The 22,311-nt window shown below is 37.1% G+C and overlaps 4 protein-coding genes across 4 annotated transcripts; 2 read left to right on the top strand and 2 right to left on the bottom strand.

Annotated features, from left to right (window-relative positions):
* Positions 1 to 62: 62 nt before the first annotated feature.
* Positions 63 to 9,255, top strand: CAH3 (Carbonic anhydrase 3). Its single transcript, XM_017137385.3, has 5 exons — positions 63 to 357; positions 6,506 to 6,853; positions 7,346 to 7,859; positions 8,389 to 8,525; positions 8,600 to 9,255. The coding sequence occupies exons 3-5, from the start codon at positions 7,385 to 7,387 to the stop codon at positions 8,744 to 8,746; spliced, it is 759 nt and encodes a 252-aa protein (XP_016992874.1). The 5' UTR covers positions 63 to 357; positions 6,506 to 6,853; positions 7,346 to 7,384; the 3' UTR covers positions 8,747 to 9,255.
* Positions 9,180 to 11,406, bottom strand: Ppt1 (Palmitoyl-protein thioesterase 1). Its single transcript, XM_017137384.3, has 4 exons — positions 10,792 to 11,406; positions 9,701 to 9,850; positions 9,522 to 9,648; positions 9,180 to 9,459 (listed from the first exon to the last, which is right to left on the bottom strand). Exons 1-4 carry the CDS (start codon positions 11,310 to 11,312, stop codon positions 9,337 to 9,339), a joined length of 921 nt encoding a protein of 306 aa, XP_016992873.3. The 5' UTR covers positions 11,313 to 11,406; the 3' UTR covers positions 9,180 to 9,336.
* A 582-nt stretch (positions 11,407 to 11,988) lies between these two features.
* Positions 11,989 to 13,323, top strand: Ogg1 (8-oxoguanine DNA glycosylase). Its single transcript, XM_017137334.3, has 4 exons — positions 11,989 to 12,200; positions 12,263 to 12,577; positions 12,628 to 13,114; positions 13,176 to 13,323. Exons 1-4 carry the CDS (start codon positions 12,109 to 12,111, stop codon positions 13,260 to 13,262), a joined length of 981 nt encoding a protein of 326 aa, XP_016992823.2. The 5' UTR covers positions 11,989 to 12,108; the 3' UTR covers positions 13,263 to 13,323.
* A 59-nt stretch (positions 13,324 to 13,382) lies between these two features.
* On the bottom strand, positions 13,383 to 15,460 carry LOC108054400 (homeobox protein OTX2-A). The gene is made up of 2 exons (XM_017137336.3): positions 15,245 to 15,460; positions 13,383 to 14,536 (listed from the first exon to the last, which is right to left on the bottom strand). The coding sequence occupies exons 1-2, from the start codon at positions 15,449 to 15,451 to the stop codon at positions 13,964 to 13,966; spliced, it is 780 nt and encodes a 259-aa protein (XP_016992825.2). The 5' UTR covers positions 15,452 to 15,460; the 3' UTR covers positions 13,383 to 13,963.
* Between the last annotated feature and the right edge of the window lie 6,851 nt (positions 15,461 to 22,311).

The following is a 22,311-nucleotide window of genomic DNA, read 5'->3' as shown; positions in this document are numbered from 1 at the left end:
GAACCGGAGCGCTTGGAACTAGCTCAAGTTCATATGTTCATACGTGAAGTGAACCATGATTCCAATTTAGTTACCAATCGCAATCAATTCACCGCTGCGCGCATTGAATTAATCCCGTTCTGAAATCCCCAAGTTCGCTTCAATTTCGCGCTGTACATTTGTACATGATTTTTGTTCTTGTTTTTGCGCAGTGCGTGTGTAAATGTGTGTCGGTGCGCGGCGGCAAATGCGAAATTGCGAGCATAAATAAATGCCGTCGTCAATTGTTTGCTAATTAATTATCGGGGAGGCGAGTGCTGAGGAAAACCGGGAAAAGCGGCGACCGTCAAATAGAAATAAGCCCAACTAAATCAACAGGTAAATATTGCCAGCGAAATAAGATGACACAAAACTTCCACTTCCAAAAAACTCCGCTCTTCCTCTTCTTCGCACACACACGCGGAAACATGCGCAAATTAGGAGTGTGTGTGTGTGTGTATGTTGGTTATTAAAAATGTCTGTCGCCGCCAACGGAAAAAAACAAACACTTAGCAGGAAAGAACAACAACAACGCCGGCCGCTTGTCCCAAAAATCCAAAAACCGAAAAAAATAACAACCGAAATGCAAATGAATGAGCGAGCAGAGCGAAAAATAAAAAAGAGCATACAGAGCGGCGGAGGAGCGAGCGAGATAGCGGCAGATATTACATACATATGTGCTGTCTGCTGTTCCGTTAATCATAACTTTACAAACCCCTCCCTCTCCCACCCACTCAGCAACTTTTCTTATTCACGTGAATTTCACACTCTTTCTCCCCCTCTCTCTCGCGCTCTCCCCCTCTGCATCCATGTGAAGGTCAACGTTGAGTGTGTGTGTGTGTGTTTTGACCCTGCACTTGGAGCTGAAAAAATTATTTTATTGATTTGCTTCATTTTATTTCGCTGTTTCGCTACTCTTGCGGTTTCCTGCACAAAAAGCACAATCAAAACAGCTGATGCAGTGACTAAACTCGAAATACCCTGCAAAAGCAGGGTACCTTCATTAATTGTCGCGTGACAAGCGCCAATGAGAGCAGAAAAAGAGAACAAAAGAGAGCCCATACATAGATTGGGGAAGATAGCGCCATCTGTTGGGCAGGGGGAACATGCGTAAACGTAAACAATCCATACAAAACTGGGTCCCCAATTTATTGGAAATTACAGGGTATCTAGGCTTTGATTTCCCTTTGTAATGCGACTTGTTGAAAATCAAGTATTTATAGTAAGCTATCTCATTAAAAAAACATTTAAAATTTGAATATCACTTTATTAGGTAAACTATAAAAATACTTAGTGTTTTTCCTGTTTAAAATATTTGATTTATGAGTCAATTAATATTTAATTTGTTTTGAGATTTATGGGATTTATGAACAACCTAAGTAATCAAGCCCCAAATAAGAGTGTTCACTATGCGATTTTTTGCTTGCCTTTTAATGGTTTATTTATACTTTATTCGAGTCAGTGTGTTAATAGAAATAATCAATTGTAAATTGAAACGCCTTTAGAAAATTGCATCTTATTTTCTAATGCTTAGAAAATACTTAAATGCGGTCAACAAGAAGATTGTAATCATAAGGTTTACAGTAATTAATAATTTAATCATTTAGAAAAGTTAAAAAATATAACAAGAAACTGTTTTTTAGATTCTTAAAAATGTCCAAAATCATTGGAAATTTTCTGACAAAATAACAACCCAAAGAACCTTTGGGTATTTGCTTTATACAAGTTGAACATTCCAATTTCAATTAAACCAAAACACATATATTTTAGATACAAGTACAACTAGTCTAGTGTTTCGCACTTGCCTAGCTTTTAATCTATATATATGCACATACCCCCGCCTCCGACATTCAGGGGATTTGAGTCGTTAGGATATTTGTTATTTGGTCGATAGCTAGCTCCTGTTGCTCCTTCTGCCGCCTCGTCAACGTTGACTTGCCCATATATAATGCTAGTTGGATGGCCAGTTGGATAACGCGTTTGATGGATGGATGAGGTCATAGGTGGCTGGGAACTGTCCACTAAAACTCTAAAACTACTTTATTTCAATTTTTGAAATAATTATAACGATGTATTTTGAGGTTTTTCTAAGCTTTTCCAACCATCAGTCGCTTTGTTTTCCCCATAGATTTAATTAAAAATAGTTGTGGGAATTCAAGGTCCATCTGTTTCCAAAAGTACTTCGTATTTCGTCGACTAGTGTATCGTTTTGTTGACTTATTTGCTTTCGCTGGGGCCATCGGTCAATGCAATTACTTAACCACATTTATTTATTGCGGAGTATTTTGGTCCGACCGCGCATACGATATGTACATATACATGTACATATGAACTTGCCCATTTCACGGCCACTTGCAACCGCATAAATTCCGCTGATTCCACACGCCCACCCCAGAGACATTGATCCCATACCATCCCCATTCCCATCCGGACGTACAAGTCGTTCATCTGGTGCGATAAGCTCCAAATTCGATATCAACTAAGTGGAATTGCTGACGTTTCGCTTCAACATGATCTCGATAAGAGGAATTTACACGGCGAACAAAATGTGTAACACGAAAATATCATTAGATTTCGATGAGGAGACAATTGAAAATGTACTATTGATAAATTGTATTTCTTTTAATAGCGAATCTTGGAACTAATTGGAAGATAACCAATAGTTAAACTATTAGTTTCTGGAAAATATTTTTAAACAGAAATATAAATATTTAAGAACAGTAGTACTTAATTTCTAATTGGAAACCCCAATCTATAGACAAAGTCCGATTTTAAAGCTATGACACGAAATGGAAATTTTTATTTAACTTATGACACAATACCATTATATCATTATCCCACTATCAAGTGCAAACGTACCCTTTGAACGCGAAATTAAATAAAAAAAAAGCAATTTGCAAGACTCTCCTGATTCGAATCGGAAATCAAAGAGTCATTTGATAGCGGAAACATGACTGATTGTCATGTTTCGTTTTTTATCTGGGTGGAAACGCCTAACTTAGCCGGCCACGCCCCTTATCCCGCACCCAGATCGCACCCCTCCAAGGCCTCCGTTGACGTGCTGAAGGCACTTGAATCAATCCGCCACTTGAATTCGGCTCCGTTAATTTTCCACCCATCGAATCAATCCGAATCCAACGCCTTATCAATGGCCGAAAATAAAATCCTCTCCACTCTATGCAAATTCTATCATAATGATAACGCAAATACCGGGCTATAAATACGATTTTCCGTGTGTGCTGTGTTTACCCACCATTAGTTGTGTAATTTTATGCAGATAGTAAAAACGTTAAGTGCGATAGTGGACATGTAACCACAATCATTGCAGTGGGAGAAAAACGAAAATGAGAAGGAGACTTTGGAACTTTGGAACCCGAATTGGGAAGGTAAGAAAACGCAGATATCTCGAACTATAAACCATTTCTAATCTGTCTTTGCTTTTTAGGTCGGAACTGTAGGCGCCATGTGGATAACGATAGGCCTCAAAATTCCAAGAGAATAAGAAGAAAATTTGAAAAAGGATTTAGATAGCTAGATTTTAAAAATAAGGATAATAATTGGAATAAAAAAATCTTTATGAAGACAATGCAATACAATTGGCAGACACTGTGTCTTCGTGTGGAGAATCATACAAATACAAGATAAATGCATATGGATGTCAGAGAGATACAAAAAAAATATCATATATATCTTGGATAAGATAAGGACGAAAACATCAGGCGCTTCTCTATATGTCAAACAGAAATGTCGGTAAAAACTGGATAAAGCAAGTGGCTTTAATTAGTTGAATAAGATCTTATCAAGTGGCCTCAGCACGCAACATAAAAATATAACTGAAATGTGTAAATACGAAATGGATGTATATGTGAAACGATTTCTTTTAAATCCGAATTAAATGCAGGTCTAAAATAGGCATTATTAATTAAGAAATTGGACAAAAATCCATTAAAAATGTTCGATAAGATAGCTACTTTAATTGAAAACTGTTTGTTTGTTACCCCCAAGCGATCAAATCTTGCGAAGAATCACGTGAGAAGAAACGATACATCTATGTACGTGAAGTATTATATATATCAGTGACGTCGAGAGCAAAGTATGGAGCGAAATACGAAATAATCGGATATCAGATAAGCTATCGCTATCAGATGTATGTTATTTGGCATTTCTAAACGATGAAGAGGCCAATGACCAATGCATTTTGCAATTTTTAGCTGAGTCAAGTGGTTCTGGAAGTTTCTGGTTACCATCAAATCGAGGCCGAAAGTTCCTATAGAGAAAAAAAAAATTAACAAAAGATCAGATTGATATGTGCTGGTCAATTTTATATTTTTTAAAGATCAAGTTCTTCTTAAAGCTTATGTTTATCTTTTTTTACATTATTTTTTCAAAAAATTCTGAATTTGGAATATCAAATTGATATGTTTGAATCATAAATTGATATGAAGTAAGGTAGAATTGACCTCATTTCATATCGTATCTTTTTTCTGTGTAGTCTTCTAGCCTTGGATCGGATTGGGAATCGAAACGGAATAGGAATCGGAATAGGAATAGAAGTTATTATCTGGAAATGCTTTCGTTATGATCGATTCGTTTATTCGAGTCGCCGTCGCCCCATTATGTCTGTCGTAAATATGTAGCCCGAGTTCCTATCGCTGGCGATAAGCTCAAGCTCCTCACTTCTCACACGTCTGCCTTCTTGACACTTGCACCTGTACGATGTCTGTGACTATAGCCACAAGTGTATTCGTTTCTATATCTCTGAGTGCGTCGGTTGGCGGATTATAAAACTGCCAATTAAAATCATATTTGGTTTTATTGTTGGCAAATATTTAACATTGGTCGTCGGGTTAATCTGGCTCTAAGCAGTTCCATAAATCGATAGGAAAGTCATTTGTTTTATGGCACTCTTGTCTGGGTTTTGAGGAGTTTTAATTAAAATTTGTTAAGTGCATAAAGCATAAAGTTAAAGTGAGTTTCTAGTTTTAAGTTATAAACCAAAAAAACAAACTGTCATTGACCCAAAAAGCTGTGAAATGCCATTTAATATGTAACTTTCATACATTATGTGCTGGGTTTCCGAAGTTCTTATCTTAATTACCTTTCGACACCTGCCTAGAAATTACCTATTTGTTTACATACGTATATAAAATCCCATAAACGAGACACTTGCGGGGTATTAAAGTCGTTGATTATTTGGGATATAATATTATATTTTGGAATCCTTAGCCAGCCCTTACTTTTATTATGATCTTTAATCACTTATTCTTAGCAAATCTTTCCATCAAACCCCCATCATACCCAAATCGATTAGATTAATAGCCATATATTTTGTTGGCCTTCGATTTTTGTGGATATGCTCCCCTATAACACTTTTTTTTGTTGCCTCAATTGCAAGAATTTCCCTGCCAATCAATATTTAATTGCGCCAACCGTTCTCATTCGTAACCCGGCTTCAATTGTGTTTTATTAAAAGTAGAAATAAAGTGAAAATCAATAGATGAAAATTGCTTTATAACGAGGAAAATTGTGCAAACAAGATGACAACTTTGCGGTTCCTTCGACGCCTGAATATTTAAGCAGCGGCAAAAGAGGAGGTTTCCCCACTGCACAGAAAAAAAATTGACAAAAGATCAGATTAATATGTGCTGTTCAATTTTATTTTTTTTAATATTCATATCATTTTGATATGAATAAGGATTATGTTTATCTTATATTACATTATTTGTAAAAAAAAAACTAAATTTGGTATTTTATATGTTATAATAAAATATCAAGTTGATATTTTTTTTTTTTTGTTGATATGAAATAAGGTAGAGTTGACCCCATTTCATATCGAATTTTTTTTCTGTGTGAATAAAGACATTTCTCCGACTTCTGTCTGCCGTCCTCCAACGCACTTTAATTACACAAATTGCTAATCAAACGCCGATGGGCGGTGGAAAATGAAAATGCATTGGGCAGCGGTGTCAATTTTCCACGGGAAATGGAAAAGGGGAGGGCGGGAAGGGCGGATCCCCAGCACGCGAATTGCTAAACATTTAATTGATTCCGTGGCCCTGAATCGCTGGCTCCCGTTTCCCTCCCGATACGGGAAATTACCGCTTTTAGAAACCCGATATTACTAGATATATCAAGCGTACAAATAGGACAAGCAAGTGGAAAATAAAAACTATTGATGCCATAAAACAAAGACTGATCAAAAAGTACCGATCGAAATACTAAAATTTCGATTTGTATGGGAAAATATATAAATTCTATTGAATGCAATGGGAAGCTCAAGAATTCGCGTTTCTAGTTTTTGAACTCAATATGATAATTATACTTATATATATTTTAAAGATTGATTCAACTTGATTACTTCTGATTAATTGCCATAAGAAACTAAAGAATTCGCGTTTATTTCAAAGATTTATACATTTTTCAATTCTTCTTGAAATAAAGTCACTTTTCATACACCCGACTATATCGCAATCTTTACCTCTTCCAGGTGCAACTCTCCAACTCGGATTTAATCAATCCGCGGATCTGAAGAGGAGGAGCAGGCGTCGGTCGTTGGAGGCGCCGGCATAGAGAACTTTTCCGAGACGCGAGCGCCCAGCGGAGCAGTCGCCACCACGACGTCGACATCGCCGCCGCCGCCGCGAGCCGCGCTGCTGTCACCAGCCGAGCATTTGGACGCCAGCGCCGACGATCGCGGGCGTGTCTACAAGCTCCGGAAGAAGAAATACCTGAACGCGGCCCACATCACATAGGGATTCCCAGGAGGAGGAGACGGACTGGGTGCTAGGAATATCGGTGCTAGGAGTTAGGATTAGGAGTTCGAAACTGGAAAAAGGTTGGGCTCACTTTTCTTATTGTTAAGGGATATTTTAAAGATTAATTATACCCGTTACTCGTAGAGTTAAAGGGTCCGTCTGCCTGTCCGTTTTAACGCTGAGATCTCGGAAACTACAAAAGCTAGATAGTTGAGATTTCCCACACATATTCTTTGGCTTCCTACGCAGCGCAAGTTTATTTCAGCCGATCGCCACGCCCCCTCTAACGCCCACAATCGCCCACTAACGATTTGGCGCCCACACCTTTAAAGATTTCCGAGAAGTATAAATGCAATTTTGTTGTGTATTTTTATACCTACCGAAATGTAGAAGACATTTTTCAAATCGGACCATTCATTTAAAAGTTATGCGTAATCAAAAAAATTGTGACGGGTATTAGATAGTCGGGACACCCACCCGACTATAGCGTTCTCTCTTGTTTTAATTTGATTACCATCTTAATATATATAAATATGCATTCTAATTAAACATTATTCATTGTCTATTTCTAGCATAATTAATAACCAAGAGAAGGCGACCGAGCGACAGCAATGCCCGTACAATCCCCCATCGAGATCAGCAACCGTGCCATCGAGCACATCGACGATGTCGATCCGCTGGAGTACCACGGCCACTGGGAGCCGGTGGGCGTGGCGCGGGTGCAGAACACCGGCACCTCGGCCATGGTCACGTTCAGCAAGCGCAAGCAGCAGCCGTACATTATCGGCGGTGCCTTGGACACGGACATGTATGTGTTCGAGCAGCTGCACTTCCACTGGTCGGACTGCGATGAATCCGGCTGCGAGCACACGCTGGAGGGCATGAAGTACTCGATGGAGGCGCATGCCGTTCACTACAATGCCAAGTACAAGGACTTCGCGGAGGCCAAGAACAAACCGGACGGCCTGGCCGTCGTCGCCTTCTTCATTCAGGCCTGCGGCGAGAAGGACTGTCCGGAGTTCAAGAAGATCACCGAGGGCATCCGCATCGTTCAGAAGATCCACACGAGTGCGTCGCTGGATTCCGGTGCGTATGGAATGATTTTTCCCGGGGCTAAAATAATCAAAAATAAATTATTGTAAAATCTGTTAATAACTCCTTAATGTTATCTAATTTTAAATTACGAGTTTTTACCATATAATTCATGTATTATATTATTCTATCTATCCCTTAATTATTTGTGCTATTATCTTGTATTTCCTATACCGATTTTTAAATAATTTATGTATTATATTATTCTATCTATCCTTTAATTATTTGAGGTATTATCTTGTATTTGCTATACCGAATTTTTAAATTTTTTTTGAGGCATAATCTTGTATTTTCTATACCGAATTTTAAATAATTCATGCATTATATTATTCTATCTATCCCTTAATTATTTATTTAATATTACCGAATTTTATTATTCTATCTATCTCTTAATTATTTATTTAATATTACCGAATTTTATTATTCTATCTATCCCTTAATTATTTGAGCTATTATCTTGTATTTTCTATACCGAATTTTAAATAATTAATCTATTATATTATTGTATCCATCCCCCATTTAGATTGCCTATCGTGGATTGGTCTGCAGGAGCTGAGCAAACATTATTACACGTACAAGGGTTCGCTGACCACGGCGCCGTACTTCGAGAGTGTCACCTGGATCATCTACCGCACCCCCATTTACGTGTCGCGCGGTCAGGTGAGTTGGGATCATCTAGGATCCCCTAGAAAGCCTCCATTTAAAACCCCATTAACTCTTTCCCTACTCTGCAGGTTCAGGTGTTTCGCAATTTGCAATCGTGTCCCAAAGATGAGTCCAAAAAGATAGTCAACAATTATCGCGAGATCCAGCGGCCGCACAAGGACCCGGAGATCTTCTTCGCCCGCAACACCAATCCGAATCCAAAGTCCAAGTTATGATGTGCTTGCCATGCGATAAAATCTACGATCTAACCAGCTGCACTCCCAACTTTCCCCCCCTTCCCATCCAATCAATCGCCTGTGAAAAGTGAATCCTAACTAAACTATTTCTATATGTACGCCTATATCTTTGTCTATGGTTGTCTGTAAGCTGCTTTTGTTATTTGCCTCATGTACATAGCGTTATATACCTAACAAACATACATATACATATATATAATATACTATATATACGGAGTAATTACGATACGGTTACGTGTATGGAATCATTTTAGTCGGAACACGCGGTTGCCTTGCATTGAATATTTCAGAGAAATATCGGGCACAACTACTTAAGACATCTAAAAGAGACGTAATCCTAACGTTTAAGTTAATTAGTTAAACAGTGAAAGCGAGAAATCGAGAAAAGCAAAAGCAAACCAACACACACACATTTTGTATGTCCCAACTGAATTTATTAAATATCTAATTAAACATGTAAAAAGGTGTATACTGTATCAAAAAACATACTTAAATACGAGTTTAAATCCTTTGTCACATATTTTAATCTATCACGTTTGGCTGCTTAGTTTCCAAAACCCAAACCCATCTCATTTCTCGAGTAGCAGGGGCACGAGATTCTTGATAAACCAAGCTTTGGATATGGCCAAGTGATCACCTTCGACGCCCAGAAAGACTAGTTTTCCCTCGCGCTCCATCCTCTCCAATTTCAACTGTGTTGGGGGGAAAAGAAAGAATTTAGATCTACGAAAATATGGAAAAAATATATCAATACATCTTGGTACGCTTTGCTCTCGTTGAGCGGCTGGATGATTCTGTCCTGGCCGCTGGTGTAGAACTGAAACCACTGCGACTCCTTCGGCTGGACAATCGTGTCGTTCAGGAACATTACCATCACAAATCTGCAAGGGATATTATATTAGATATTATTTTACTTCAAGCTATCCAACTTACTTCTTCAGCTTGTGGAGATTCTCCACGTAGAACGTGTTTAAGTACAGCTCATTGTTGATGTCGGCGAGGAATGTGCTGCCCAGGCGGTAATGGTTCTCCATGATCGGATCGTGCCAGTACGTCGCCTGCACCAGATTTTGTTGGACCTCCCTATGAAAAATGAAAATAAACATCGTTTAGAAAGAGACGGAGAGAACTCGAAACGTATCGAGTAACATAAACATAAGCAATCGGATCCGGATCCCTAAAATTGACTGACCTAAGCTTTATTTTTCAAGTTTATTGGTTTAGTAACTCTTTTTCCTGGGAAAACATTACACTTCTGTTTAGCTTTTGTATAAAGTTGCCGAAAAAGATATTGCATGCCTTTCATTTTCTAACAGAAATACCTATTTCATACAATTCTTATGGATCCGATATAAAATCTGATCCATAACTCTGTCTACTTTACTATTATAGGACTGGAAACCATATTTTTTCGGTGATATGAATGTAGATGACATCTTTTGAAGCTTATTAATAGAATTATTTCCGATCTGTATGCAGAATTTGATCTACGTTACTATTATAGGACCAAAAACAAACTTATCCCGTGGATATGAACTTAGTTAATACAATAAATTTAAATTTCGATGCACATAACTAATCTATTTTACTAATATGGGGACGGAAACAATATTATTTCGAAAAAAAAAACTAAAATGAAGTCTTTTGGAGCTTTTTTGATACAATAATTTTGGATCTGGGTGCAGAAACCTATCTGTTTTACTAGGATGGAACCGGAAACCATATTTTCCGATGATATGAAGCCAGATTAAATCTTTTTAAGGGCTTAGTAATGAAATAATTTCGGATCTATATGCAGAATATCATCCTTTATACCTCCTATCTTACTATTTTCTGACCAGAAAACATACTTTTTCCTATGATATTAGATGATTAGACGATGCGAACTCGGATTAAATGTTCTTAAGGGCTTAGTAATGAAATAATTTTGGATCTGGATGCAAAATCTCATCCTTTATACCACACATCTTACTATTAAGCCATAGGAACTATGACAATAGATGGCTAGAAGGACCAGGACTCACTCCGAGTAGGCGGCACCGTTGAGGAGCCGGCTGAGGTAGTCGCAGGTACTCCGGCTGAGGGTGGGGCACATGGGCAGCCCGAAGACGCCCTGGTGCTGGCCGCCCAAAGTGATGAGCGTGCGCATCGGCGGATGGGGGCAGCGCTGGGCCACCGCCCGCAGGAACTGGCCTCCCTGCGAGAAGCCGATGGCGTTGTAGCCCTTGGCCAGCCGCTCGTCCTGCAGCAGCTGCTGGCAGACGTACTGCACCTGCTGGTCGGGATGGATGAAGAAGCCGCTCTGCCAGTCCATCACCGGATTCCCGCCGATCTCCAGGGAGCGCACATAGGCGCCCTGCGTCTGCTCCACGATGAGCTTCATGATGGAGCCCAAACTGAAGGGCAGGCAGCAGGTGTCGCCCATTCCGTGCCACAGGACGACGGGCAGGACGTCCGGATTCTCGCCGCCCTCCTGGCTCCGCCACCAAATCCTGCCCAGGGCCAGGGCCAGCAGTAACAGGAAGAGCCATAACTTCCAGCCCATTTTTGGCAAGCCCACTTTTGGTAATAATTAAAAGATATATAAAAACAAAGAGCGGCGCCGGAGTGATAAAATCGCAACAGCTGTGACCAGTATTGGGGGTATTCCCCTTCCTGGGCTCATTTGTACCTAGCGATGGCCGAAAGTACCGATATTTCGTGCGCAAATACCGATACTTAAATCAATTAGGGGAATTCCCTAGACCGCTTTAAATTCTTTATTTAAATTTATATAAATTTTAAATTCTAACATTTCGGTCACCTGTTGATCGGCTGTTTAAAACTTTGTTGAATCGTTGAAAACCACAGTTGTCAGCTTATTTTATTAAAAGTCATGTCAACTTTGTAACATTTAAGTATCACCAGTACGCATTACCTACTTTAAAATCAAATTCGAAAGTATATTTGTAGCTCTTCTTACCTTGCTAACAATTTTACACAGTAACTAAAAATAAAAAGGACTAATTTTACATGTTCTATGTTCCGCCAAACTTCTCAACATGAAACATCTGTTTAAAAATTGAACCAAACATTGTTATAAATTTAAATGTTTATATTTAGGTACTTGTTTATGTACTCCGCACAGGTACATAAACCAAATACCTTTGCCAACACTGGCGGCATGCAGAAATTCAACAACATAGGGGAATACCCCAACTGGTAAATGGTAAACAAACGCAAAACAGCTGATGGCACAAGCATTTTAGTTTTTTCCCGTTTAATTTCCTGTGAAAACCTCCCAAATGAAACTTAAGAAACCGGTTCTTGTTATAGATTTAATTGCGTTTTAAAGTTCCATCATGAAAGCTATTTTACTAAAGCGTGGTAATATAAAACTATCCCTCGAGGAGTGCGATTTGGAACGAACTCTGCTGGGAGGTCAAAGTTTTCGGTAGGTTGCCTAAAAAAATAATAATATTGTTATAAATTTTAAAGAAAAACCTTACTTTTCAGCTGGCGTTCAATTTGTGATGGCAGTAGAACGAAATATTCCGGAGTTGTTTTCAACATTTACTGGGTTCTCGAGCCAGAAGAGTCCTTTATAAGTTTTGAGGCCTACGGAGCAACTCCTTTGATCCCAGTGGACTACACATCTTTAATATCCGATTATCTGCGGGCTGATTTCGATTTGAAAGTCAACCAAAAAGATTGGTTAAACAGGGATGAGAACTTTGTAAAGTTCCTAAGTAAACCCGTACGCGTTCTTTCCCAGGAGCCATTCGAGAACATTTTCAGCTTCCTTTGCAGCCAAAATAATAATATCAAGAGGTATTATCAATCAGTAAAATTATTCCATCATTAAATTAAATTTCTTGCAGGATATCATCTATGATCCAATGGTTCTGTGCTACTTTTGGCGCCAAAATTGGCCATTTCAACGACTGCGATGAGTTCGCCTTTCCCACACTCAACAGATTCCAGGACATCTCGTGCGACGATCTAAATGCCCAGTTGAGGGCCGCCAAATTCGGCTATCGGGCCAAGTTCATAGCCCAGACTCTGCAGGAGATCCAGAAGAAGGGGGGACAGAACTGGTTTATAAGACTGAGGGGTTTGCCGTTTGAAAAAGCGCGCGAAGAATTGACCCAACTACCCGGAATCGGCTACAAAGTGGCCGATTGCATCTGCCTCATGTCAATGGGCCATTTGGAGTCCGTGCCCGTGGACATACACATCTACAGGATTGCCCAGAAATACTACCTGCCACATCTCACGGGTCAGAAGAACGTATCGAAAAAGATCTATGACGAAGTTTCCAATCACTTTCAAGAGATACACGGAAAATACGCTGGTTGGGCTCAAGCAGTAAGTTCACTTGACTCGGAATTATTGTTTGCATGATCCTCTTATTATATCATCATTGCAGATTCTTTTCTCTGCGGATTTAGGACAATTTCAAAACACATCCACTGTTGATTGTACAACAAAATCAAGTAAAAAGCTTAAAAAATAATCATTTTTGTAGTCTTGGTTTTTAAGGGCAATATTGCTGGTTTCTAAGAACTTCAATAAAAATTGAAACAAAATTCATGTTTTTACATTCTTTTTTATTGCTAAACAAAAATCCTTATACAGATGTAAATGGTTAAATAAAATGCACATTAAATGTCCGTTATATACATCGCCATTTTTATGTGTACAGTGATCGCTCAAAATAGGAATTTTGATATTCGAAATTTTGGGAGTGCAGTTTTCGAAATATAGTAAAAATGGTATGCAGGTTTCAAAGTACAGAAAATATAAAAAAAAAGAAAAATTCATTACATTCACTCAAAAAAAAATTAATCGCCCTGAATTTTAGAAAATCGCCTATGGATTTGCTTAACTGTCGATTTTTTTCTTTAAAATAAAAACAATTTTCTACTGGTAAAGAAAATTTTCTTCAAATTAATCAAAATTTAAGAAATGTTCCAGAAATATAGAAAATAATTGCCAGAAAAGCAAATCCATTGGCGACTTTCTAAAATTTTTTTTTGATATTTTAAAAATAAAAAAAAAGTTATTAAATTTTCGATTACATGTTCTACATGTTTTAGATAAAGTTCTACGCTTTGAAAAGGGAATTTCGAATAGAAATACACTAAGGCGAGTGAGCACTGTACGAGTGTGAGTAGCTGTATCCTTATTCGTTCCAATCCCTATAAATATCCTTGTCTAAAGGACACCATTCGCTTCCGCTGATCCTGCGGCCCCCTGATTGCTCTGCTGCTGCTGCTGGAGCTTGCTGCTCTGCGAGAAGTCAATGCAGGCGCCGGAAGTGAGATCGATCTCCTCGGAATCGGAGCCATCGGATCCCTCGTCCGAGTGGCCGGAGAGGGCGTCCATTCCGCCCAGCTCCATGCCGTGCGTGGGCGCCTTGTAGAGCTTCAGTTCCGTGTAGGTCTTCGATAGCTTCTCCTGATCCTGGGCCAGCTGGTGGCCGTGCTGCTGCTGCTGTTGCTGCTGCTGCTGCTGCTGGAATGCCGGATGCATCATGGTGAAGCTACCGGAACTGGGTCCATTGCTCACCTCCCCCAAGTCGGAGTCCTTGCCGGAGGAGGAGGATAGGTTCTCGGGCGTCTGGCTGTTGGGACGAGGAGGAGCTCCGGAGGCAGATCCCCCCTGCACCGACCCGCCGCCCATGACGGGGGGCGTGCCCAGGCTGAGGCACCGCATCCGCCAGGCGTCCTGCAGCAGCTGCAGGCGCGCCTGCTTGCGCCACTTGGCCCGCCGATTCTGGAACCACACCTGCCGATCACAAGGTGGAAAAGCGTTTAATAAAAGGTACTTATGATATATTTCTTTTATTTTTAATTTTTGAAATTATACTCGATGAAGTGACTTTAGTTTTAATTAATGTTAAATTTTTTAGGAGTATTTCTTTCTCATAACATGACTCAAATTAACATTTATTTATATTACCTACTATAAAAAATGATACTTTTTTACACAGATTTTTAAAAAACATAATTTCTTATTTTTTAATCCCCAAAAGAAAATATTCACATTTAATAATTTGCATAGTTTATCAAAGAATTTTAATCAAGTTTATAGTACTCTTATTTTATAATTTAAAAAGTTACTGGTGAAATAATCAAGCAAACGTTAAATACATAAAATATTTTATAACATTTTTTAATGTCGAATTTTTCTTCGAAATTAAAAATTATTCTTCAGACAAAAAAAAATGAATATTTATTTAATCAATATAAAACTAATAAAAGAAAGGGAAACAGTAAGATGCTTTACAAAAATATATTCGATCCATAAGCAATATAAAATAAAAAGTTTACATAATTTAATCAATAAACAAAATCAAATCAGAAATGGACCCCAAAAAGTATGCTACTAATTTTGAATTTCGGAAATCCTTTGATGCTGATCACTTCGGATCGCGATAGGTCGGTAGGTTGGCCAACTGGCTGGATACTTTGCCTGCTCTTTAGGGGGATTCACCTGGACGCGTGCCTCGCTGAGGCTGATCCTCAAAGCGACCTCCTCGCGCAGGAAGACGTCGGGATAGTGGGTCTTCTGGAACAGGGCCTCCAGCTCCTGCAGCTGCTGGGGGGTGAAGGTCGTCCGATTCCGGCGCTGCCTCCTCCGGCCGAACATATACTCCGTGAGCAGATCGCCGGGCAGCGGCGATATAAACGGACCAGCCATTATAGGCGTTTTGTTTTAGTTATTCAATCTCTTTCTGGGATTTCTTATTTTTTTTTATATTTTCCAGAACTGTTCTCAGTCCTCCGAAGATATTTTTAAAGTATACTTTTTCTACGGTATTTTGAAATTTATAAATGATCAAAATATTCGTACATTTAATATTTCTTTAACAAAATTCTCCACCCAAAAAAATATATTTTTTTAATTTCGACTTTTTCTATATGGTAGATTGCATTTTATGTATTTTCCACTTTTGATTACTAGAAAATATTGTGTTTTTTGTTTGTTTTATATCATTTATTTATGTTTAGCAATTTTTTGTCTTATTTTTCATGTTTTTTTCACTCACGGCACACAAAACAAAAAAAGGAATTTTTGAATTTTGATTTTTCAAATCGTTGCCAGTTGGCGCCACCAAAAAAATATATATTTTTAAAGGCGATGAAATTGTTTTTAGTTTAATTTTATCGAAGAGCTGTTTTTCGCTGAGCGTTTGGCCAGCGACTGTGGAAATGCAGGCAGCATCCTGCGGCTTTTATGCAGCTGCCAAAGGACTTGGGCTAATATATACGTGCAAGTGTTTCAGTGTGTGTGTGTGTGTGAGGGTGCGCCTGCGACTCGCTTTATAATTAAGGAGCTTACCCACACAGTTTGAAATCCGGTTAACTGTTGCTGTAAAAACGGAATAAAGTTTAAATTAAAAAAAATTAAATTTATATTTATTTTATACATTTATTATTTATTTTTTATATTAAAAAATAAAGTGTTTTTTCTTCATAGAAATACCTTTTGGCCTGCTCTCTTGCCTTCTCACTCGCTCTGACTATCTCCATCTCCCTCTCTCCTTCCTTGGCCACGCTGCGCAGCCTCCGATTGTTAATCTCGCTCTCTCATTTGTTGCAGCCAAAGCTTTCTCCCTTTTCTCCTTTCTCCCCGGCTGGTCGTTGTTTATTGTCTTCTCGTTTTGACTTCGTTAAATTACGGCACAAGCACAAAAACCTCATAAGCGTTGTTGTTCTGACGAACAGTGGGCTAAAACTAGAGAAAATAAGGTAGAATTTTTAAATTAAAAAAAAAACGATTATACCAATAGTTTAATTTTGTGTGTTGTGAAGACATGTTATATCAATAGCGCAGATTAAGATCAAAGAGACAACCAAAAATTAATGATAAGGTCTATTTTAAAACATCCCAACTCAACTTTGGATCCGTAATAAAAATATAATTTAAGTTTTTTAACTTTTTATATTTTTAGAAATATTTGTTTCCCTTGTTAAGTATTTTTTTAAGTTCTTTTTATACTTAAACCCTAGTTTTATATTATTCTTTTATTTATTTTTCATATTTTTAAAAAAATTGAAATCATTTTTTAAAACCCTTTATCTTTATGTTATTTTTTACCTATTTGTTCCACTGTGCCGCCTTCGCCTGCATTGTTTCGTATATGAAAATGTACCTGTAAATAATAAAATTCAAATCACTTAATGCTGTCGGCAGCGGCGTTGGCAGCGACGCCGACTTCGGCAGAAGGACAATGACAATAAGGCAACACCCCGCACACACACACACACGTACGCAGGGGTGGTGGGGGAGAGGTGAGTGGGGATAAGAAGGAAGAGCAAGCACAAAGGGCGCATAAGAAAATGAGGTTGCCACCACAGCTGATGATGAAGATGAGGGCGGAGAGGGGGGTAAAAGAGGAGGGGGGGGGAGTACAAAGGGGAGGGGGAAAACAATAACAATGACTGTCTCTCCTTCTCCTCTCCCCTTCTTCTGTGTGTGTGTTAAACAAATGAAGGGATGTAATTTTCTCATTTGCCTGGCATTGTGCTTTGTTTTTGTTTCGCCTTTTTCGCTTCGCTTTTTTTTTGCGGTGCGCTTGCGCTGGAAATTATATTTATTTATTATTTATGAAGAATAGGCGTGGCACTCCGCCCCCCGCCGCCCCCCGGCCCCCTTATTCGCCACCTGCCGTCGCTTTTGTGTGCCGCCTTTTATTTCATTTGCTTCCTTTTGCCAACAAGCCAATCATAAGCGAGAGCAGATGTCCCTGTGTTGGTGCCTTTATCGCTGTGTGTGTGTGAGAGTGCTCGTCGTGTGTGTGTGTGTGTGAGGGTTGACCAGGATAACGAGGATAACGAGCTGAAAACAACTGACAGCGTGACGTTGACAGGCTCTTTCAAATTAAGCGAAATTATCACAGAAATGTTGCATTGTTTCAGCCATGTTTATCATTTTCAAATTACTTTTCCCTTTGCCCTACGGTAATTATTTACTTGTGGAATTTCTTAAAAAATTTTAAAATATTTCATGAAATCCAATTATAGAGTTGTTATTAATTAAGTTATTAATTTCAGAAAATTAAGGACCATTTTGGCCAAGATAAGATAGCAAAAAAACAAACAGAAAAAAAGGCAATTTTTTGTCAAAAACCCAGATCCCAATTTTTCACAAAAAAATAATTAGTTTTTTGGCCGTAACAATGGAAATATAGATCCAAATATGGATTGTCATACCATTCTGAACTCGTTATTAAATTTCCAGTCGATTGGCATTTCAACCCGGCCATTTTATTTTTTGGCCATTTTTCGCAAAAAATCATGATGTACGCCCTTACAAAAAAACTGAAAATTGGCAAAAATTTTATTTTTGCAGGATCACCCGGAAAGTGTTATGGATTTTTTTATTTTTTAGTTATCTGTTCAAAACAGTATGCAGTTTTGGTGTAGGACCATATTTGGCCAAGTTATAGCAAAAAAACAAACAGAAAAAAATTCAAAATTTTCCCAAAAACCCAGATCCAAATTTTTCACAAAAAATACTTCGTTTTTTTGCTGTTACAATGGAAATATTGATCCAAATATGGAATGTCATACCTTTCTGAACTCGTTATTAAATTTCCTAACGATTGGCATTTACACCTTGACATTTTATTCATTTTTAATTTTTCTCAAAAAATCATGGGGTACCCCCTTATAAAAAAATTAAAAATTGGCGAAAATTTTATTTTTCCAAAATCACACGGAAAGTTTTATGGATTTATAGCAAATTTTGTTATCTGTTCAAAACAGTATGAATTTTTGGTGTAGGACCATTTTTGGCCAAGTTACAGCAAAAAAACCAAAAGAAAAATTCCAATTTTTGTCAAAAACTGAAATTGCGAATTTCCAAAAAAAAACCAAACCCGTTTTTTCGCTAAAACGTTGCAGTTTTTTCGCTATAACAAAGCAAATACTGATTCAAAGTATGGATTGTCATACCTTTCTGAACTCGTTATTAAATTTCCTAACGATTGGCATTTAAACCTTGACAATTTATTCATTTTTAATTTTTCGCAAAAAATTATGGGGTACCCCCTTATAAAAAAATTAAATATTGGCGAAAATTTTATTTTTCCAAAATCACACGGAAAGTTTTATGGATTTATAGCAAATTTTGTTATCTGTTCAAAACAGTATGTATTTTTGGTGTAGGACCATTTTTGGCCAAGTTACAGCAAAAAAACCAAAAGAAAAAATTTCAATTTTTGTCAAAAACTGAAATCCCGAATTTCCAAAAATAAAAAACAAAACCGGTTTTTTCGCTAAAACAAAGCAAATACTGATTCAAAGTATGGATTGTCATACCTTTCTGAACTCGTTATTAAATTTCCTAACGATTGGCATTTAAACCTTGACAATTTATTCATTTTTAATTTTTCGCAAAAAATCATGGGGTACCCCCTTATAAAAAAATTAAAAATTGGCGAAAATTTTATTTTTCCAAAATCACACGGAAAGTTTTATGGATTTATAGCAAATTTTGTTATCTGTTCAAAACAGTATGAATTTTTGGTTTAGGACCATTTTTGGCCAAGTTACAGCAAAAAAACCAAAAGAAAAATTCCAATTTTTGTCAAAAACTGAAATTGCGAATTTCCAAAAAAAAACCAAACCCGTTTTTTCGCTAAAACGTTGCAGTTTTTTCGCTATAACAAAGCAAATACTGATTCAAAGTATGGATTGTCATACCTTTCTGAACTCGTTATTAAATTTCCTAACGATTGGCCTTTAAACCTTGACAATTTATTCATTTTTAATTTTTCGCAAAAAATTATGGGGTACCCCCTTATAAAAAAATTAAATATTGGCGAAAATTTTATTTTTCCAAAATCACACGGAAAGTTTTATGGATTTATAGCAAATTTTGTTATCTGTTCAAAACAGTATGTATTTTTGGTGTAGGACCATTTTTGGCCAAGTTACAGCAAAAAAACCAAAAGAAAAAATTTCAATTTTTGTCAAAAACTGAAATCCCGAATTTCCAAAAATAAAAAACAAAACCGGTTTTTTCGCTAAAACAAAGCAAATACTGATTCAAAGTATGGATTGTCATACCTTTCTGAACTCGTTATTAAATTTCCTAACGATTGGCATTTAAACCTTGACAATTTATTCATTTTTAATTTTTCGCAAAAAATCATGGGGTACCCCCTTATAAAAAAATTAAAAATTGGCGAAAATTTTATTTTTCCAAAATCACACGGAAAGTTTTATGGATTTATAGCAAATTTTGTTATCTGTTCAAAACAGTATGAATTTTTGGTTTAGGACCATTTTTGGCCAAGTTACAGCAAAAAAACCAAAAGAAAAATTCCAATTTTTGTCAAAAACTGAAATTGCGAATTTCCAAAAAAAAACCAAACCCGTTTTTTCGCTAAAACGTTGCAGTTTTTTCGCTATAACAAAGCAAATACTGATTCAAAGTATGGATTGTCATACCTTTCTGAACTCGTTATTAAATTTCCTAACGATTGGCCTTTAAACCTTGACAATTTATTCATTTTTAATTTTTCGCAAAAAATTATGGGGTACCCCCTTATAAAAAAATTAAATATTGGCGAAAATTTTATTTTTCCAAAATCACACGGAAAGTTTTATGGATTTATAGCAAATTTTGTTATCTGTTCAAAACAGTATGTATTTTTGGTGTAGGACCATTTTTGGCCAAGTTACAGCAAAAAAACCAAAAGAAAAAATTTCAATTTTTGTCAAAAACTGAAATCCCGAATTTCCAAAAATAAAAAACAAAACCGGTTTTTTCGCTAAAACAAAGCAAATACTGATTCAAAGTATGGATTGTCATACCTTTCTGAACTCGTTATTAAATTTCCTAACGATTGGCATTTAAACCTTGACAATTTATTCATTTTTAATTTTTCGCAAAAAATCATGGGGTACCCCCTTATAAAAAAATTAAAAATTGGCGAAAATTTTATTTTTCCAAAATCACACGGAAAGTTTTATGGATTTATAGCAAATTTTGTTATCTGTTCAAAACAGTATGTGTTTTTGGTGTAGGACCATTATTGGCCAAGTTACAGCAAAAAACTAAAAGAAAAAATTTCAAATTTTTCCCAAAAAACCCAGATCCAAATTTTTCACAAAAAATACTTCGTTTTTTTGCCGTTACAATGGAAATATTGATCCAAATATGGAATGTCATACCTTTCTGAACTCGTTATAAAATTTCCTATCGATTGGCATTTAAGCCCGGACATTTTATTTTTTTGCCATTTTTCGTAAAAAATCATAAGGTACCCCCTTACAAAAAAATTGAAAATTGGCAAAAATTTTATTTTTGCAGGATCACCCGGAAAGTGTTATGGATTTTTTTATTTTTTAGTTATCTGTTCAAAACAGTATGCATTTTTGGTGTAGGACCATTTTTGACCAAGTTATAGCAAAAAAACAAACAAAAAACAACAACAAAAAATTAGTATGTTGTGTTGACTTTGTAATGAATTTCTATTTTGTGTATAAAAAGGTTTATTTTTTTTTTTTAATTTTGTATAAAATGTAAGTATTAAGTTTAAATATTTTCTAAGACTTTGAAATTCTTGCAAGCTTACACGCTTTATTAACTGTCTATTTATACCCTGCGTCCCGCTTTCTTACCCATTTCCCTTCCTTTCTCCCACTTTCTTCCTGGCATTCCCTCAGCGCCATTTTTAATTTTGTAATTTGATGCTGGGCTGTTATGCGCGTGTGGTTGTTTCCTGTTTCCCCATTTCCCTTTGTTGTTGTTGTTGCTGGAATTCATTAGGCAACGCGCTTTCCACCTGAGCGAGGAGTTTTCCCACCCACTTTTCCCTCTCTCTTGCTCGTTTCCTCTTCCTGTGTGCGAGTGTGTGTGTGTCCATTGTTTTGTCGCGCTGATTGGTCTTTCACTCTGCATGTGTGTGTGTGTGTGAGCTCCTGTTTGCCTGCATGTATGTGAGAGTGAGTGAGCGCGCTCTCCATTGTTGTGTTGCCTCTCTCTCTTGCCTTTTGCTGCCGTTGTTAATTATTTATTTTAGCGCGCTCCTCTTCTTCCGCTTCTCGTTATCTCTCTGCCCCCGCCCCCCTCGTTATCGCCCCTCTGCTGCTTCCATTTATTTACCGCTTTTTGATTTAATATGCCGCCAAAACAGAAACAAAATGGCGTCTGCCCGATGTTCGCTCTTAAGTAGGCAACACTTTTTTTTGCTACGTTTTTCTTGAAAGGATTCAGGTTTTCATTTGATAATTGTGTGCTTATCTTGAGTTTAGTTTCATACTAATTTAACTATTTATTCAAATCTATTGTGTATTATTCATAAAATGTGTAAATGGTAAAATAATTCCATACAAATACATAACAGCCTATTTTATTTTACCATTAAATAATTTTAAATTTTTTTTTTTGAATTTTGCCTTACCTCCACCATTTCGAATTATAAAACTGTTTATGTTTATTCCTGAAGTAAAACCAAATTGTATGATAAGTGTACAGGAATCTTTTATTTTTTTAAATAAAATTAAGTAAATTTTCATTATTTCTAATACTCTATTAAATTTCTC

This window comes from Drosophila takahashii, chromosome X, assembly GCF_030179915.1.
Source record: "Drosophila takahashii strain IR98-3 E-12201 chromosome X, DtakHiC1v2, whole genome shotgun sequence".
NCBI classification, from domain to species: domain Eukaryota; kingdom Metazoa; phylum Arthropoda; class Insecta; order Diptera; family Drosophilidae; genus Drosophila; species Drosophila takahashii.
Note: the sequence above shows the minus strand (reverse complement) of the source record. Positions and strands in the feature narration are given on the sequence as shown.